We start from the raw sequence: 20,958 nt of genomic DNA, 5'->3' as shown, positions 1-20,958 counted from the left end.
CGCATTGAATGCAAGGAGCACGCAATTAAAACATGACAATCTGGTAAAAACTTACCTAGGGACGGTGCTGTATGTTTGCGCACCTTGTCACATGGCGGTTTCGTTTCTTCTTGGTCCAGTTTCTCCGCTTGATCAGGCCGCCGTGCCAGTTCTTATAGTTTTGTTGGATTTTTCTCCCATCATCTATAAAAAAAATGTTGACCATTTCCATCGGCCCATCGAGGGGGCTGTAAAATTCTAGGGTAGGGGATGACAAGGAGCGAAGATTGGGTGGAGTTAACTGGGAATTCAATTTAACCAATGGGAACGCTTCTCTCATTTGAAAAATGGTTGAGTGTCCGTTGTAAGACGTGCTCTCATTTGCCCAAAATTTGAAATCTGGCCAATTGGAAATATTCTCTTCGAACTCGGCAGTGAAAAGATGGCGGGTGAGTGAGCGTAGATGTTACGATTGCCAACCTAAAATTTTGTTCCGCCGATATTGATTAATATATTATTAATTACAGATATTGTTTTTCTCGACGATTACAATATTGGGCTGGAAGACAACAACGAAGGTACTATTTCCGTTTTTTAATCTCCTTTTTGGGCGGTTTTTTTACGTTCTTCCTCGCGGCGCCTAAGCCTAACTTTTGAGTAGCAGTACTACTCGCTTGTGTCGCAGTCGGATTAGGCCTAAGGTCCCTTTAGTGGAAACGTTGCACGGCTCTCGTTGACTTTTCGTAGGCTTATTAAGCATGCAGAAAGTACCCAGGTTTTCGGATTTTACGCTTTCACGGCCGTTTCTTTTACCCTATCGCCTCTTTAACTATGACGTTCCCGATATCATTATACAATGTAAGTTTTATTATAAATGAAAATTGGCCTTTTGAAGGTTGACAATACCGTACAAGATTATGTTACATATTATACAAGGGGTACCTATACAAGTAGCCACTTTAGGATAGTGGAATTTTAATGAATTTGCCCCCTTAGTCATTCATTCTCCAAATTTTAAGTGTAGTTTTGTCGCTCAATGAATATCAAAGTGATGTCACGGGTCTAAATAAGATTAAACAATATTTAACTGTATAATATTAAGTGACAATTGTTTTGTTACATCTGTAGTTACAGTACTGCAAAATTTAAGGTTAAATGTATTTTAAGTATAGCACTCGGACAAAATTGCTAACCAAATTTTAATATGTATGAGAACTAAGAGTCTTTTGACTTTTTTAATCACATCTATTGTTTAAGTACTTAATGTTAATATTTATGTTTATGAATCTTTGTGCAAGTTATCATTTAAGGTTTTTTTTAATATTTTAAAGTGACATTTTGTTTATTTAGACCTCCACTTATTTTTTAAATATATAAAATTTAGTAACAACTTTAAGAACCGGTATATTTTAAATCTAATTATGTGTTAAATAATTAATGCTTAGAACCCCGCTAAATCAGTGTTGTCATTTTCAATTGATTAGGTTTAGTAGTATTTTTAGAGATAATATTTCTTGTGATAATACTGCCAGATAGTAGTCCTTGTTCCTATCAGAGAAACAGGCACAATGTTCAAGGTTCTTTTTATTACGCAGCAAGTTCTTTGAGAGCCATTTTTCTTCTATGAAGGCCTTTTGAAATCAGTTTTAAAATTCACGCTGCATGTACAAGGCTTAGTTTGTTAAATTCTTAGCCATTTTTGTTGTTGTACAGTTACTGTAACCCGGTTTTATCATTTTCTACCATTACATTAACTTTTATTAATAAACTGGCTCTAATCTACTTCGGTGTGTAACCTTTTTAACAATATAGGAAATGAGTATAAGTCTTATTGAACGTAATAGGCCTTAGCTCCAACCATTATAATATTTTTACCCCGCCTGTAGAAGTACTCTTTCAATGGAATTTGTTTATTGTATCAAGTGTGCTTGAATTATTAATTATATTGTTTCCAATAGGCGATGGTGGGGAAGAGCTCTCTGACATGTCTGCGTGTGACGAAGAAGGGGAGGAGGTGGTGGATGGCTCCGGCAATGACCTGACAATTAACCCCGATGAACTATTGCCACCATTGGCCCGACTGCAGAAGTATGCTGACAGTGAGATTACGTTCAACCGGTAAGAGACATTTTTATGTAACATTGTGACTGGAAATTTGTCTTGTTTTCATTGGAAGTGTTTTTGATGCGTGCAAATAATGGTGTTGAAATGTCGAGATTGTAGAAGAAAATTAAATGTTATCAAGGAGTAAAATATAGTTCTCTCAAAGGTAGGTACGGGTAATGTTTTATTATTAACGGGTAATGTTTTATTATTATTAAGCTTACTCTAATTTGGATTAGCTGGGAAATTAGAATAATTAGAAAATTGGGCATGATTACGAATAAATTAAAATTAACCATAATTTTAATTATGCAAGCTAGTTATTTATCGTAACTTATATTTTCTCACATAATTTGGGATGACATTCGCGTAATGAATTTATTCGTACATATTTATATTACAACAACACGCGTGGTAGAACTGCGTTATCCAAAATGTTAAAGGGTATACGTAACGTTTATCGTTATACTCGTAGTCCACGGGTGGTGGGTTTTTTACAAGTATGGTATGAAATGTAAAATACTGCATGCAGTTTTTGCCTTGCGAGACGTATATATTTCCATATTTGATTTCTACGAAATTGGAATGCCACCTTGCTGTTTTGAGAGTAAAACGCCAGAAGCTGTTATGATAGGTGGTAAAATTCGTAAAAAAGCAAAGTCAAGGGTCAACGGAGGAATGTAAGCCCCGTGTCCCTGTATAAAAATAAAAGCATTTTGTTAACAACTCTCGGGGTCTCTCGGGTGCCACCTACCACAAGATTGCGGAAACGAATTTACAAAGTTTGTGATAAAACTCCTGAGTGAGCCGAATTTCTTATTCATGTGGCCAGTTTTTTTCTACCTTACTTTCAAGAATTCCAAACGAAAGTGAAGATAAACTTTTACTTTATTAGTACAGTGAAAGCAGCGTAAGATACATGTTACCTAAAGCTTTATATACAGGTATTAAATAACTTCTGGTTCAAAAAGTAGATTCGGTGCGTTAAAGAAAAACTGGTAGTTTTGTCGAAGGGTATTTCAATATAATAATTTTTTCAAACATTGATTGTAGTCTGTTTACTAGCATTCTAATGTAAACAATTTGTCATGTGGGAAAACGCTCCTAAATTATGATTAATTTTGGAAATAAGTTTATATTTAAATCTTTTCTAAGCTAAACATTTGGGCTTTAAATATGAGGTTGATAAAATAGGCTATCACCATAAGTTTTTAACAGTGAAACGTTGAGAATCTCCCGCTTTTTGAAGGCACGAAGTAAAACGTAAAATCTTCGGTATTTCCTCCCCCCCGCCCGTAAACCTTAACATTTATGTTGGAGCACGAAGTTTTTTACCTCCATATTTTTTTTGTCGCAACCCCCCCACTCCGGTTCATCTGGGCTACGTTCTGCCCTCTGTCAGAAAAATATAAGACTCCCTTCGACACCCCACCCAGGCATCTTTAGGTTCTCGAATTGATGCCTGTCTGTGTGTTTAAAAAAATGAATACCATTTACATTTAATTTCCATATTTGGAAATCGGATGAGATTTTTCCGCTCCCTTTTATATTCTCCCTTCTTACAATTATCAGGTTGGAAATGGCCCGAAAGATGGCGCTTTTCATAGGAACTTGTGTTTACATTCTTATTTCATAATAGCCTGATGAATTTAAATCCTTTTTAAAAAAGGTTTTTAAACCTGTAGGCGGGTGATTAAAAAGACGGGATTAAGGGGATTAGTCTTAACATCCCTTACTATTAATTGGCCTCTAATGAAGGTAATGAGTTTTTAATAGAATCCATTGACACGCGTGACCTTCTAAGAGGTCACGGACTCGACCATTGATTTTGCCATTACTTCGATTATATCTGTAGTTATCATTGTAAGAAGGAAAAGCTTCCCAGAAATTGCCTTCGGCCTTTTTCCGCACCTAATTCTTCTACGGTGCTTAGTAACGAAGGTGAAGTTTCTTCGTCGGATAGTGACGGGTGTTGTCGGGTGACGGCGGTGGTAAGTATTATCCGTGGGGCTTGGCTTCCGGGGATAGGGCGTCGAAGTAAAGTCGGCTTCCCCGCGCGCCTTGACCCCTAGCTTCGTAGATTTGTTTTTCTAGCGCTGAGAGATCCGTTTCCAGGCTGCAGACCCTAGCTTACGCTCCATCGCCCCCTGTCAGCTGGCTTTTCCTTAGTATTTCTAAAACCCTATCTTGATTATTTCGGGGTAACGGTGGCGCTTACTTTTGGATTCAATGATAATTGTCTCCCGCTCCTTCCTTTATCTGAAGACGAAAACCAGTCCCGCTTTTCTTCGGGTGGGGTTGATGGCAAAGCTATAAAAAACGCTTTTTCTAATGATGTTCCTGTAACAAGGCGGTACTAGACCATAATTAAGTCCAACCCAGTCTTAAGTACTTTGACGGTGTTTCTAGAACGTTAATAATGGAACTATTTCAATAGTTCTTTTTATAAAGTAAAGTGGCCTTATTGTTTTATTGTGGCTGCACGTCACAGTTCTTACTTTTACATAGTGTTGCTAATTTTCCAGAAAAAAATGCGGTAAATTTTCCAGCAAATCGGAAAAATAAAAAATTGAAACTTAAATTACTTTTTAAGGGTTTTTAATGTTTTTAACTTTTTATCAATATAAAATGTCTAAGATCAGTAAAAATACTACGAAACATTAATAGTGTTACATTGTTAATCAGTTTAAACTAGTCTAGAGGTTCAGTTTCCTATTAGATTCGAAAAAGTTAGGCGAAAATGCCGCTTTATTTAAATTTGCAAACAATATATTCGACTAATCATGGAATGAAAACTTTTTTAATTTATTCGGAAAAATACGGAAAATATTCCGGAAAAAAGGCCTCTGTCATTTTCCGGAAATTTTCCGACCCTTAACACTACTTTTACAAGTCTACGAGCGCGCGCCACACGCACGAGGGATATAGGTTTTTCTAGCGCGCGTGCGATGAATATACTAATCAAGCTGTGTCTTGTGACTTAAGAGCAACATTTTTACAAGTTGGGCAAGACCACTTTTTATTTTATTAAATCAACTATTGAACTCGCGGTTCGTGAGCGTTTTCAACGATTCGAAAACAAGAAGGTTCGAGGGAAACAGTGTTTCTCTTTGCGCTTGTTCATTTGGGGAAATAACAAGTAATACGTGATTATTTATCATATTAAAACCATTTCAGTGGATAAAGTTGACATGCCTTCCCCGCGTATGCCCTTACTTATCTTTAGGGAATAAAGTATTAAATGAATAAAAGTTAAACGCTTATTTCGGTATTTCTAGGAATGGTTCAATTTACATTTGCATATTACCCCTTCCCCTTTGAATTACTATAAAAGTCTTTCTCAGAAGTGGTAGGGGTACTTAATTCCAGTGAAATATTGGATTGCGGGTTTTTTATTGCACTTGCCTCCTATCGCCGAAGACATTCCCTATCCTTAGCGACTAAGATGTTTGCTCGAGTTTAGATACGGACATATTTGCTCGACTCTTTGGTATTGTCACGATATTTGTTAGAATTTTGTGGCGGACGTCATATTTATTTGGTACTTTTGTACGGACTTGATATTTGCTGGTCGAATTTTGGTGCGGGCATGATATTTGCTGGTCGAATTTTGTTCGGACGTGTTATTTACTCGGAAGTTTGGTAATGGTACGGACACGATGTTTGCTGCTCGAGTATGGTACGGACACGATGTTTGCCGCTCGAGTATGGTACGGACACGATGTTTGCCGCTCGAGTATGGTACGGACACGATGTTTGCCGCTCGAGTATGGTACGGTCACGATGTTTGCCGCTCGAGTATGGTACGGTCACGATGTTTGCCGCTCGAGTACGGTACGGTCACGATGTTTGCCGCTCGAGTACGGTACGGACACGATGTTTGCCGCTCGAGTACGGTACGGACACGATGTTTGCCGCTCGAGTACGGTACGGACACGATGTTTGCCGCTCGAGTACGGTACGGACACGATGTTTGCCGCTCGAGTACGGTACGGACACGATGTTTGCCGCTCGAGTACGGTACGGACACGATATTTGCCGCTCGAGTATGGTACGGACACGATGTTTGCCGCTCGAGTACGGTACGGACACGATATTTGCCGCTCGAGTATGGTACGGACATAGACGCGGTTGTACTTTGTAAAACATAACGAGATAAGTAATGGCTTGTCTAATATTCAATTTTATCACCACGAAGTGGAACTGCGGCATTCGTAAGTTTATCCGTAATTCGCTTAACCCAGCTAGTTTGTGCCAGATTCCCAACGCGATTTTCCTCTCGTGTCGCAAATTGGAATAGCGAAAAATGAAGCATTTGATGAATCAGATCTTTTGGCCGACGAAAGTGGCGCATTTCCAGACATTTCACTCGTCTGTCTCCCATCGCTCCCTTTCATTTTTTCTTGGCGTTTAATTCGCTTTCTTTTCGCGAATAAGGTGACGCGATGAAACGGTTTGGGCCGCGCTCTCTACCGTTGGCGAAACAGAATTTTTCGGGCTGATGAGAAATGTCTCGATTCCAGCCAGCATCGCCGTCATCACCCGCTCCCCTTTTGTTTGTACGCGTTCTTTCTCTCGCCATTCTCATCTTCATCTCCATCCTCCGTGCAGCCTCCTTCTCGCTTCTCTCGTCTTAATTAGGATGGCCTCCCCAGATATTTTTTGTCCGCCGGTTCTTTTTAGCATTTGGACCACGACTCTAAGAGAAAGCTGGCTTTATCAGGGACCAGCGAGATTAAACCCCATCCAGAAACTACGTAGTCACAGCCAATTGGCGTACACCTTTTATCCAGTGGCGCACCCGGAAATTATTTAAAGGGGAACTGCTGGATGGCTGGGATAAGAAATCAGCGTAATAAGCTAACTTGTTCAAATGTTCCCGGAAATGCGTCATAGCACTGCCAACTTATATAACACGCTTCCGCGATCGTGGTTGGCCATGGTCAAAACCAAAGACTATATATACACTTCGCTTACTAGACAGGCGTGTTCTATGTCTCAACTTGCATACCGATTGTGGCTCTATCTCGACGCTGGTCAAAATTTTCCCCTAGCTTGAGCTGTGTTACTAGTGGCGCCTCTAGCCGCGGGTCCAAAAATTAACCCAGCTTTTACAGTGCTACAGAGGTGTGAACAGGTTTTTCCTAGGAACACGCCTGTCTAGTAAGCGAAGCGTATATATAGTCTTTGGTCAAAACATAGGGGCTGCTTCACTAAGCCTAGGTTAAAAACGTGTTCTAGTCTTCAATTTTTTTACAATTTTCTAGTCAGAAATTTAACATCACTATCGAAATAATAATACTAATGTCAGAGTCGTCGTTAAATTAAGTTTAATAAATTAATCTTTTTTTCTGTTAGAAAAAGTATAAGTATTTAAAAACTTAACTTACCACAAAATCTTAAGTATGACTTTTTCAATTTTTAAAGATTTGTTCGATGAAGCTGGAAGTCATTGCTCAACGGTAAACGTTAAAGCAATTTTATAACCACGTGATTATTTTTAAAGGTTTCTACCGTGTGATGGCGCTCAATTGTTTCCCGAAAGAAATTATACCCGGTATACCTTGCAATTTACGGAGGTAACTTAACCCGTTAGGTGATAGTTGACGTAAAGGTTAAGAGGAAGGGTGAAGACTGTATCGGCTTAAGCGTGGTCCGCCCCTCGTGGTTGCACCACCGCGCTTATCCATTAGACGTTAGGTGATAGTTAACGTCGAGGTTAAGAGGAGGAGTACAGTCTGCCTCCGCGTAATCGTCTTGGAATTTCGTCGTATAGGCGCGCTCCTTCGTGTTGTTTTCTTCGCGCGTTATTTGGACGAAGGCGGCCTCCGGGGTAACCTAATTGAAGTTGGAACCCTAGTTGTTTGGGTCCCGTTGGCTGGCTTAGGTTTGGGATCTAGGTTTGTTTTTCTACGAAGCGCCCTCGAGTTCTCATTCCGCGAAGGGATTCACGCGTGTCAAAAATAGAACTCTGGTGACCTTCTTCGGCCGCCCAAATATAAACCCGACAACCCAGACGATGCCTCTTTTTTCTCGGCTATTTGGCTGACGCCAGTTTTGTTTTGACGTCTTTTAATTTTATTCACCGTCAGCGAGCGTCGCTAATTAACCGCGTTTCTCGACACTTTTTTCGCTCGTTTCTGTCGCAATATTTTGATAAGTTATACTTACTAAATGACATCTTGAAGATGTATTTAGGGGGATGGTGTCACGGCTTCCAATATTTACTTAAACATACAAGATTGAAATATTACATTTGTATCTCTTCCGCATTTTTATCCGCTCTATCTTATGTTAATTTATCTAATTAATCTGGAGTTTCGGTTTTATTGGATTAAAAGCGTAAAAACAACCGAATAAAGATAAATTTCGGTTATTTTAATTTGCAAATAGGTTTGTGGGTCGCGCTTTCATTATCGTAGAAGCCTGGCAAGACAGTAGAGCGACCACCACCATGCCATATCCGATGATTCCTCGAAGGGTTTTTTCTCGAGCAAATAGCGTCGGTTTTTCGAAAAGACGCGGGCTGGGAGGAGTTGGGACTTTCTTGTATAAGACACGGCGAAAGAGACCTTAGCGCCTTCGATCTCCCCTTCGCTGGATGGCTCTCGAAAGTCGTTGGGGCTCGCGCGCTGCCGCTGAAGGAGGCCTTCCATTGTACACACTGGCGGCAGAGCCTCCTTCTTTCCCATCCTGATCTATTCGACTCCTTCGCCCTCTCTTCCCCGCTATACTCTATATATTCTTCTCTTATTTCTCCTGGTCTTCTCTATCTTTACGGCCACCAAACTAATTGAAGCGGTCTCTCTTTCGGAGGTTTTTCGTCGACTTTCCCTGACCATTTAGTTTTTGCGGCGGTCTTCGCGAGCCGACTGACCCTTAAAACAAAAGCCGATAATTTTCTTTTATGAATTTGGCGGGTGACGGCCGCGTTAAACGAAGCCAATTAGAAGGAGACGATATCGTTGCTTTAACGCTGATTGATGGACGCCCATTGAGGATGCTTTACGCTTAAGACCCACTAAGAGAGGTTAATGCGTGGAATCGCTTTGACCTTAGTTTGCCACTACTTAAAAAGCGACTAGATTAATTAGTCATTACAAGCGTGGCCATCGCATCTTTATTCCATCCCATCCCATAGACGAAATGATAAAACAATGGGACGCTGTCGATTTCATTTAGGAGCAACAAACACAGCACCCCACCCCACACAAGGAGAAGGCAACCCGTCAAAAGTCGTGCGTTTTCTTGCATACATTTTGCATTGGTTAGACGCTTTAGCGCCTGCTGCCGTCGGAAGGGAAAAATTCGGAAATTGTCTTCCCCATTTCCCTAAAACGTACAGCGTAAAGGTTCATCCAATGAAATTTATACAACACTGCGTTAGCGTGTTTATAGGCTAGCTGCGTTCTCCTTGTGTTTGTTGCTCCTAGATTTCATTGACTCTTGAGCGTAGACGCATACTGGCAGACCTCGAAAGGAATTGAGTTTGCAAGCTCTCTTCTCACTTCGGCTGCCCCATGGCAAAACCTTGTAACCAACAAATTTTTGAAAAATTATATTTTTACGCATCAGTATTTCTAAGGCATGTACAAAAGTACTGTAAAAGTTTCAGGTAAAAGTCATAAAAATTTAACTATTTATGACTTAAAAAATGGTTTTGGATTTTATAATTTTCGCATTAAAAACCACGTTAAAATCTTATAACTTAGGTTTTGAAAAAGGCAAATATATCAAAATTACGATCGTGTTGGTTAAAAGGTTTTGCCATGGGACAGCCGACTGGGTAAAGGGGTATTCTCATCCATATTTTCCCTGTTAAGTAAACTCTTTTGGACGTTAACGGTAATAGTGAGTTTAGGGTGCTGAAGGTGGTGCCTCGCTGATTTTCTCAACACAGTCATTCCTTGACCCAATAAAGATATCAAATAAAATAAGCTACACTTGCTGAACTTGTTTTTATGTAGCTCATTCGTCACGAAATACGTAGTTCAGTTAAGTTTATGCTTAAAGGGAATATAACTTACAAAGCAATATTTATGTAAGACTCCTTCAATTTTACAAATTTCCCTGCACAGTGGCGCCAAATATTTCTATAGGCAGAAACGGCCAGAGCTGCAAACGTTGGTGCTCCACACCAAATACCTGAGGTTATATTCCCTTTTAAAACCGGGTGCCTCGTCGAATTTACGTAATGTCCATGGCTTTTCGTAGTAAAACGTCATCGACACGTCACCCGTGACGCGGCAGCAACATCAAAACAAGAAGGCTAATTGAAGCCCTGACAATTTCTTTAAAACTTAAATCTGAAAATGCTGTCCTTGGTATCATTTATAGTGAAATACTATAGATCGATTTACAATTTTTAAGGGGCAAAGACGACTTTAAAGGGGTAATATTCATCCGAGGTAACGTGGTGAGGGCGTTATTTGTTACTAGATGGCGCTCTGATAGCAGATTGATGTCATAATTTTGATTTTCAACGATTGGTTGCAAGTTTTCAGTTTTTAGTGGATAACGGTTTTGTCGAGATTTAAAATACAAAATTATCTTCCCTGATTGGATAGTTTAAAATCATATTATAGTGCCATCTATGGCGGAGTGTTAACTTCTGTTAAAATTAATTGTTAATTTAAATTACAAAAATTATATATTTTGAATAAGAATTTAAAGTACTATAATTTAGTAATAACTTTTTTCATAAACTTTATAGTGTCGCCATCTACCTCAAACATTATTAAATAGGAAGATACCTCGGGTGGATTTCGCCCCTTTTTGAATATTTCCCTGTAGGCAATATGTGAATGCGTCTATAAGTTTGTCGCTCTGGGGAATATTTTACTGAGAGCTAGTAACGGAGTGACGTCGTCACGAGAGGAAAATCTCCCCCTAGCGAGGCGCTGTCAAAGGCTACGTGTGACGCGGGAGCAAGCGGTTGAAAACCGGCGATGAAGCCCGTAATGCAGTCTGTCTTGTGAATAGCTCTCAGTAATTTTTTTTGCATGTGAGGAATAGCCAGTGTCGCACTTATGGAACAATACTATACACTTACAGACAGTGAAGATGTCGCTGGTTCCTAAGCTCAAATCTACACCTAGAACTGGCCATCACATCCGTACTCTTTGACCACGTTCGCCCTATCCTTAAAAAACCAATATAGTCTCGCTATGACCCTTTAGAAAGCGTCCCATCCAATCGGCTACGCTGTAAATATAAGACTGAGTGTCCCATAAACAGGGCGACGGTGGCGCGTTTATGTCTCGTTGTGAAATTATGTCCTCTGGATAATACGGGTCTTATTTCGAGGAGGGCAGATTTTATAATTTTAATTCGATAGAAACCGTACTAGCGGCGGTTCCCATATTTAATAGTTAGAGGCGCCGCCTAATGGTCTCCGCGAGTGCGAAGAGAACGCTATCATAATCTTGCCCAGCTAATTTGCTTTAGTAGTTACGTGAAAATGTCTAAAATTGTTGAAAAGCGTGAAAGGAGAGTATAACGACCTCCGCTACTGTATACATACACCTCTCACTCTGGCTTATGTAGTGCGCAGTCTGGACGCGATGAGTTAGCTAATTTCCCCATCCGCGCTTTCCACCCCCCTACCTATAATTCAGTCGGAATTTATTGAATTTTGTTCCCCCTGAATGTTGTCTTCCCCCGCTTCGGAATGGAGCCCTTACCCGTTAGCGAGACGAAAGGCCGGATCGAGCGGCGGCCGCCTACGCGCCCTCTTCCAGCTGGGGCGTCGCGGGCGAACGCTTTGGGTGCCCCCATACGTCACGGTGTAAGGAAACGGGGGGCAATTGTATTTAGGTCGGGGCTGTGGCGCGTAGATTTTCTTTCGCCCTCCCCCTTTCCATCCATATTTTGACTGCTCTCGGACCTTCCTGATTGGTCCGCCGTTACTCCTTCGGAGAGGGGCGGGATTTTAGCCCCTTTTTTGCCTCGATTGTGCACGGTTAAGGCTTAATTTTGGGAAATGAATAGATTAATACGGAACTCGGTACCTTATCTCGCTAAGGAGGGGGTGGTTCATTGCCCCCCTCTTTTCTCTTTCTGGCCAATTTGATTATCCCTCCGCTTCCCTAAGATCCGCGCCTCCATTCCCGAATTCAAAGGATCTTTTTATCTGGAGCTTTTTTCTCCGTTCTTATCCCTGTACCATCCTCCGTGATCCATTCTCGTCGGAAGTTGTGAAAAAGTGGCCTATCTTAAATAAGGCCCTTGTTTTTGTACCGGGGGCTCTCTTCATTTTAACCTATCCTTCCTGGCCATTCGGGACGAGGTTAGAACTTGGAATGCCTCTCCGTTTTTCGTATATTAAAGAGATTTTTTGCTTTTTCATATAATAGGCATTTCTGTATTTTATTTCTCCGCTTGTCCCAGTTCAGAATATATCTTTTTTTTTCACTTCTTTATTTCAACCGCGGCTCCCCCCCCCCCCCGAAATTGAACTGAGGGAATTCCGTTGCTATGGTAACCCGTCCATTAGATTCTCCGTTTTCTCTTCCTCCCTATCCGCGAAATGTGGATAGGTCAACCGAAGGAATGTTGGTCAGCGGTTTATTGGGATTTTTTTCTTCCGTCTTGCCTTATTATTTTTTATTTCGTCTGGAGCCCGAGCGTCTTTTACGATATTATCTTCGACAAAATACAAACCTAAGACACTACTGTCAATAATTATAGACGCGGCTTTGTACGAAAGCCAACTTGGTTGGGCCTTTGTTATCTCTTAGATTAAGTAGTACTCTGGTAAATCTTTTGAGATTTGCCAGTATACCAACTGCAAACGGCTTAGTAAATTAGACCGTACATTAATTTCTGTAAGAATTTAATGATATTACGTAAACACCACCAGCAGCAGCCCTTGAGTATTAATCTCCAGTACGAAAGACTGATCTTAACTCGGTAAATAAACCGGTATATTTATTCCGATAATGCGGCTTAAAATAACTCGGTCCGTCTGTCTGATATTTACGACTCGCAGCGCCATCTACGGTATCTTTCGGTCGCGAAAAAGTGTCCCGTTTTGAAAAGGAGAATAAGAGATGGTAATGGCGTATGGCGTCAAATTACGAAGGATGGAGGAAAATCTTCGGGGCTTATTTGATACCCCATCTTCGTTTTTGTATAGTTTTTGCGGCCACCAATATGGGAATGTTGAAGGAGCCCATTCCCCCGTTGGAATTATTTATCCCCTATCATCTATTTTCTCACCCCGCGCTCGTCTGGCGGCCATTTTGCCCATCCATTTTGACTGACATTCTCGCATTCCAATGGCCGGGCCAACTTTTTTCCCATCCTCTCTCTCGAGTCCTTCGTATAACAGCCCCAGACCGACCCCCCAAAAACCGACATACCCTCGGATTTCACCCCTGGCAAAATTTTTTGTAGTTGGGGAGTTCCGCGATGATCCGACTCTCGGGCCATACTCGAGGGATAGGGTACGGTTAATACCACTCGTTTACGGTTCGTCGTATCAGCTAAGGTCGGAATCTTCTCGTCTTCGGTGTTCGCAGACTTTCTCCGCTTTGGAACCCGCAAACTAAAAAGAAATATATTAAAAAAATCCTTGGGTTCTCTTGCCAATAAAAAGGAGCAAAGACCGATGGGGGGGGGGGGGTGAAACAACAGGCTAGAAGGCGTGGTTAATTATCGCCGAGTTAACTCTGGATTGGAGGCCCCGGACGTGACCCCCATCGCCTCATTCCTACCCCCCCCCATTCCTTTCCTTTTTAGAGCTAAAGATTGATTAGATTAAAATATTAGTACTACTTCTTGGGAATTTCAATTGAATTATCTTTCAAGCAGCTAGCCACGGATGGCGCTAGCATCGCGCTATTTCGGTGTGAGAGTGATCATTAGCTCGATAGTTTTGGCCTGTTTGTCTTAACTCTCATAAGGGACTTCTCTACGAATGCTCTAGCTGCGGCCCTTTGAAGCTAACCAGATTCCCCCTGCTCTCTCGCCCCCGTCTTTCCTCATCTACATTCAAAATCGTCGCCTGTTATGTTCATTCATTTTAGTTTTAATCAAATTTGATAAGAAAAACGTTTAAATTTTCGCCCCAAGTCGTATGCCCGGGTTTTTTTTACAATCTAAAACAATCTAATATTAAAGGGAATTAGACCCCGACGCCGCGAAATTTTGATCGGCGGCGGCGGCGATCCGGTGATTTTTCCATAGGCGGCGTCTGCGCTATCGCCGACTTTTTTTGTAGGCGGCGACGTTGAACCATAATTTAACGGCAGCGGTGGAGTTGCGCGGCGTTTATATTTGTCGGCGGCGGCGTTGAACCAAAATTTCGTTTTAATTGTAGGACGTTTTAGCAATCCCTTTTCTAGGAGTTCAAGACGTTCGTGTAAACACCTAGAAAATTAATTTGCACAAGCAAAGTAATAATTGAAATGTGATAAAGAACTACATTTTAGTTACAGCTGCAAAGAGACTGATATCTACGAAAAATCTGGTCGCGCTGTTAAATAATTTCAGGGTTCGTACAGAACCTGGATATCCTGCAAAACCTGGATAAGTCAGGGATTTGTAAAATGGAGGAAAAATGTCAGGGATTTAAATAATTTCGTAGAAGTCCGGGATAAGTATGGGATTTTAGTTAGTCAACCAAACCACACATTAACAAAAAAAAATTGACCTAAAATAATAAAAACAATTTCCAAAAATATAATCAAAATGGTCGGGAATATTGAAAAAAATTGGTCAGGGATAACCTGGAAAAGTCGGGGTTTTTAGATCAGAAATTTTCGTACGAACCCTGAATTTGATAAACCGTCGGCGGCGGCGGCGAAAAAAACGTTCGGCGGCGCGCCGGCGTTTACATCGTCGGGGGTCTAAAGGGAATATTAATAGTGGATCGCCGAATTTTGCATTTCCGTCACCAGGTTTAACAGAAGCTAATTTCTGTTAGCAGTCGATTTTTGATTTTATAATTCCCTTACATAGATTTGATATTTGGAATATTTTTTTTAGTGTGAAATATTTTTTGGCATCAATTTTTAGTTACTTGGTTATGGTTCTCGTGCCATTTGCCCCACCCTGGACAAGCCACGGGATTATATTTTTTTCTTCACGGTAGGCTTTTCGCTAAGACGACAAATTTTAATATTAGCATAGTCGATTTTGAACCATTAAAATATTAATGTTTGAAGTAAAATATTTTTTATCCCAAATGCTCGGGCTTTCAAATGCCTCGAATTGGGGTTTTAATAGAAAACCACTTATATTTTAAAGCAAATCTTGCAATTTACGCGTATTTTATACGTTGACCCAAATATGGTCTATTCTGAACGTTATTTCCTCCGGGAAAAGGCTAGTAACGTTAAAACTTGTATTAGTCGATGGGAGCGTATTATAATTTATGCGAATTAAAAGTAACGGTACTTTCTAAGACTTTTAATGGCTATAGTGAAAAATATTTCGTACACGAATTAGTTGGTTAGTATTATTCTGTTTTGGAGAGAGATCTAATTTATTGAACTTTATTCCGGGTGTCCAAAAATCGAAAATCGTCCCGAGCTAATAATATCATAGGCAGCTACTGAGATGGTGGATCGATGGGTATTGTTGGTTTGGCGGGATGTGGATGAAGACGGAGAAATGTTCGGCAAAGGGAGGAGGGGGCACGAAGGATGGGGAAATGGTCGGTTCAGTCGCACCTTGATTCTAGCCTCTCTATCTTTACTAATTGCTTCATCATCCTGCCTTCCCCCCTAATCCCCCCTCTTTAGTTTTGGCCGATCTCTACCGTCGACTGAGGTCCTTAATGCGTCCCAATATCAAGTAGAAGGGGGGTGTGATGCGCTCTACAGGGGGGGGGGGGGCAGTTGGGATGTATTTCGGATAGAGGAGAAGCCGAATCTTAATTGCTCTCAGTAAGGAGCCAGCCTTTTGAAAAGCTTTTGTCAAAAATTAATACAAAGAGAGGTTACGTACGTGGGAGCTGTATTGGAAGGGGCTGATCGGGCATGTGTTGCTTTTCGCTTGTTTCACGTCACACGGTTGATTTTGTTACCCCCTTTTACACCCCCGACAAATCCTCTTATTCGGTTTCTCAATAATGAAAACTATTCGCCTACCCTTTTCCCCGGTGAATATATTCTGGCGAATTTCGCAACCGCGTTATTTTTAATTTGATTAAAAATGGGATCCAAATATAGTTGTCAACGCATTTTTGGAAAACGTAAAATATTTGCGTATCCTCGCGCGTTCATACCGTTATCGGGTAACTTTTTAAAATTAATTTTACCCCGAGGTATACTTAGTAAAAGTAATTTCCATAAAGGTGCTAAAATCGGCTTATAGCAATTATTAAATTATTTATTAAAAACACGGCGTAGCACGCGCCGGCTGCCGGAATATTGTCAATACATATTTTCCCGGGGAAGAATGAAAGCTAAAAAGGGAAAAGGGGTCGTGTGACGCTCGCGATTCTGTTTGTTTACAATACTCGCGGGCTGGCTAATTTCGAGACTGGTCTTTTCCATTCCCTCACGTTCGTTCGGTAGGCCCCTTTTGCGGCTTCGTAGTTCCGAGGTATGCACGCGCGTTTCGCGACGTATAAAATATATGCCAAAACCTTCTCCCGTTTTCTTTTTCCTCCCCTCTCTCTAAATTTGCAGACATTAGCATGTCTAGCTCGCTCCTTCGGATGTTACCAGAATGATGCGGGGGGACGCGGGAATTAAAGCTCTCTTCCACTCTATAAGATTTGTCTATATAGATATTGCGCGCGCGGCCCCTGCGCGTAAGCGGTGGGGGGATAGAGTAGAAAGATTCACGCGAATCCTACCCCCCTCCCCTTTGCTTCGTAGCCTTATTGGACTCGTGGTATAATTTTGAATTCACTCTCTCGCTTTTGCTTGCCCCCGCCCGTCCTTCGCTTGCCCCCCCCCCCACCCCACGTCCCTACCTCCGTAGCATCCTCATCCAGCCGTTCTCTTCATCCTCTCTCTCCTCTTCCTAGCAGAAGGAATAGCGTCACTTTATCATTCTAATTAATTTCGGCCTTCCTTCGAATGGGATGCGAGCTTCTCCCCGAATCCACCCGTCTTTGCATCCTAGCTAGCTGCTGTCCTAAGGTTACGCTAGCTATTCTCTTTTATACTTCCGTTGGGATTTGAGGAAGGGATTCCGTCACCCAACCTTTACCACCCTCGTCTCTATTATTTTTAAAAATATTTTTAAAATATTGTAAATTGCCTGGCTTTAGTCTTGTTTATACTTAATTTCTTTATTTTGTTTTATTTCTCCTATTATAAGAAATATAACCGTTGATAGTTTTCTGATAGTTTCTTTGGATTTCATATTAGCGGAGTTAAAATTTCATACCAACCAAAATTCGTTGGCGTATTTGGGAATACGACACTAAACTGATTTTTTCTTGACGATTTGTCATCCATTTTTACCTTTTAAAGATAGTTTTCTGATAATTTATTTCGATTCTATATTAGCGCCGTAAAAATTTCATACCAACCAAAATTCGTTGGCGTATTTGGGAATACGACACTAAACTGATTTTTTCTTGACGATTTGTCATCCATTTTTACCTTTTAATGATAGTTTTCTGATAATTTATTTCGATTCTATATTAGCGGAGTTAAAATTTCATACCAATCAAAATGCGTTGAGGTATTTGGGAATACGACATTTGTTTAAATGTGGCTCTTAAGTCACAAGACAGCTTTATTAGTATATTCTTCAATGAAGTTCAGATCCATGGTTCAATTTGAATATTTTTAGATTTATGAAAAAAAAAAGAAAACAAATATTTTAAATAAAATATTTGTTTTCCATGAAGTAACAGTTCTTTTTTCCTAAATAAAAAAAAATAGTATATTCTTTGCACGTCCGCAAGAAAAACCTATATTCCTCATTGAAACAAGAAGGCCACGTTACTTCATAAACAAAACCTATTATCAATTTGAAAATTTAAATGTGTTAATTTCCGGAAAAATTTCCAGAAAATTTTCCGCAAATCTGAAAAATAAAAAATTGAAACATAAATTACTTTTTAAGGGTTTTTAATGTTTTAACTTTTTATATATGTCTAATAACAGTAACCATACAAAACATTAATAATGTTACATTGTTAATCAGATTTAACTAGTTTAGAAGTTTAGTATTACTTTTAGATTTGAAAAAATGAGGCGAAAATTCCGCTTTATTTAAATTTGCAAACAATATTAGACTAATCATGGAATGAAAACTTTTTTATTTTTTTCCGAAAAATATTAAAAATTCTCCGGAAAAAAGGACTTGGTCATTTTCCGACTTACAACTCTAAAATAAACTATTCGAATATTCTTTAAATTAAGGCTTTCTTTGAGTAATCCACGTCCTTAGCCAACCACAAACGCGTCTTTTGGTCGTTTCCACCCCTTTTCGATATTGGAACGTCCCTGGCTCGCATTCTGATGTAATTAAACGGGAGATTTGGAAGAGCCGCGGAAGGGGTGAGTTGAGAGCGCGCGCGCGCCGGGCCAAGGCGCTCGAGACGACGAAAAGGGCCCATGGTGACTGAGGCTGTGTCCGAACCCCCGCCGTATTAGTTCCCCTCCCCAGCGTATCTTTCACCATTGAAGCGAGCGCGCCCACCGACAACTTTCCCCGTTATGTCACAATAGCGGCTACTAAAGATGCGCGCTTTTTGTATATAATGTTCGACTACGCGCGCTTGATATTCTATAATATCCCGCCGGATAAACCCGTTTTTATTGGAATGAAAAGTTTCTTCATCTTCCCGACGGTGTGTAACGCCTTAGTGTATCCATTGTAGTCTCGCTCGTTCATTGTCAGAGCTATGTAGATTATCGACACCAACGTTTATGTCCCTATCCGGAATTTTCGATACGTTTTATCGAGGCTCCATTATAAATGCTTTATAACGCCAGGGTTGCCACACGCCAGGGAAAAGTCAGGGAATTTAAAAATGGGCCTAAAAAGTCAGGGAATTTTAAGAATTGGTAAAAATTCAGGGAAAAGTCAAAGAATTGTATTTTATCTTGGCACTTTTTGAAGGTAATTTAACTCTAGATCTATGACCAGGGTTGGCACATTTTTTCCAGGGGTGGAAATAATTTTTGCCGCGGTTTTTTCCACTTAGTTTTGCCGATAAAAAGTGGGTGGCAAAATCTAAATGTTTCCGCGGTTTTTTCCACTTTCAATGGCAAAATTAAAAAAACGGGGACCTTATTTCTATAGATAAGAATTTAAGTATATGTTTATTATAGTTGTTTAAAACTTTAAATAGATACCTAAGCCTATACTTAAACGTAAATACTTCAGTAACAATTTAGTAATTTTAAGTCATATATCAATTATTAATTTCCCTTTCAAATATTTTTCCATTTTTTCCGGTTTTTTCCATTTTTTGCATAACTTTTTTACTGAAATATAAGTTTATTTAAATTTATTAACTTCTGATAAAAGTGAAATATAAAATAAACAATTTGGCCTTAAAAAGTCAGGGAAAGTCTCTTAAAATGTTCAGGTAAAACGGGGGAATAGTCGGGAAATACGAATCTCAAAGTTTTGTGGCAACCCCGCACTAGGTGTCGGGCAAACGTTTGTGATTAACCACAATTCAACAAAAAGCAATTTTTTTGTTATCAGTAGGCTGTAATTACTTTTCCACAGTAAGAATTTTTACGTTATCGATGCTTTGAATACGTATTTGAATTCCAATTAGTCAGCAACACCATCCGAGTAGTTGGGAACTCGCGCGTCGCGGTAGGTTGCGCCGCATACTTAACTCGTTAAATAAGAGAAATCGTCCCTTCGGTCGGGATAGAGAGAGCGTTAATTCCTTTCGCTGTATAATTGATTGTCTTCTAAAAACGTCTTCTCGCTCCTTCCGCCCATTCCGGCAAAGCTAACACTCGCGCTGACTCCAAGTTTCCAAAATAAAAGCGAGAAAGAAATATTTGAAATAAATTGCGAAAGGGTTCTTTCCCCTGGCTTCGTAAAGTTCGGCTACTTGTCAAGCCAGCTAGTGGCTTTGACTTCTAAATAATTTTTTCTTGGCTAATTATAAATGAAAAAGATTCTTTCCCCTTTCGCTTCTTAAAATAGAGCTTCAATTCGTTCGCTTAATTTTAGTAGAAAACTAAATTTTCTGGTTTTTCGTTTTCGGAGGGCTTTCACCTATCGGGAGGCTGAGGATGTCTGGATCATCCTCAATGACTGAGAGAGACTGAGAAGGCGGTTCTCCATCCTCCAATGGGATTCGCTAGATCCCTCCTATTTCTTCTAACTCCCATTTCATATCATCCGGGAGATTTTCATTTCCCCCCCAAAAATCCCGAGATAAGCAGACTTACTTGGTTTTTTTCTCGTTTTTTTTCTTCCCAACTTTCTATTGAGTCATTGTTTTTGTTGAAGCTGTAGTTTATTGAAACGTACCGCAAAGTTACGGCAAATGTGACGCGAAATTTAGACATTTTATAGCAACCTTTGATGCCTCGGGGAAAACCTGGATCTATGGTAGCTTTTAAAATGTATTCCTTAGAATATTGACGGTAAGGAATACATAAGTAAACTTCTAATACTATTTTAAGAAATGTTTTATGTACAAACTATAAACAATAGTTCATATCTGAAAGAAATATCATATTTGTTTAACGGTTGTTAGATAATTTAAAATTTCAAGCCTTTTCACACCAGCACGGTGACCAGACTTCCTATATTTCCTATTTTTTCCTTAATTTTCAACCGGGCTCGTACGAAAATGTCTGATCTAAAATCCCTGACTTTTCCAGGTTATCCCTGACCAATTTTTGCCAATATTCCTGACCTTTTTGGTTATATTTTAGGACATTAGTATTTTAGGTCAAAAATTCTTTGTTAATGTGTGGTTTG

General features: G+C 40.1%; 1 protein-coding gene across 4 annotated transcripts in view; it reads left to right on the top strand.

Moving 5' to 3' along the window:
* The first annotated feature begins 406 nt into the window (after window positions 1-406).
* Window positions 407-20,958, top strand: part of LOC149927195 (serine/threonine-protein phosphatase 4 regulatory subunit 1-like) — a 68,322-nt gene continuing 47,770 nt past the window's right edge. For 2 of the 4 annotated variants that reach the window (XM_090159516.1, XM_090159515.1), the window contains exons 1-2: window positions 645-837; window positions 1,938-2,097. In XM_090159516.1, coding sequence (XP_090015642.1) covers window positions 738-837; window positions 1,938-2,097 — 260 coding nt within the window. In that variant the 5' untranslated portion in view covers window positions 645-737. Of the gene's footprint in view, window positions 429-506; window positions 558-644; window positions 838-1,937; window positions 2,098-20,958 lie in introns of those variants that run through there. The other 2 variants (XM_090159517.1, XM_090159518.1) reach the window with 2 other exon arrangements.

The sequence above is a fragment of the Leiobunum rupestre genome, chromosome 9 (assembly GCF_980474605.1).
Source record: "Leiobunum rupestre chromosome 9, qqLeiRupe1.1.hap1, whole genome shotgun sequence".
In the NCBI taxonomy this organism is placed as follows: Eukaryota; Metazoa; Arthropoda; class Arachnida; order Opiliones; family Sclerosomatidae; genus Leiobunum; species Leiobunum rupestre.
The sequence above is the reverse complement of the archived record's forward strand: the minus strand, read 5'-3'. Positions and strand labels throughout refer to the sequence as shown.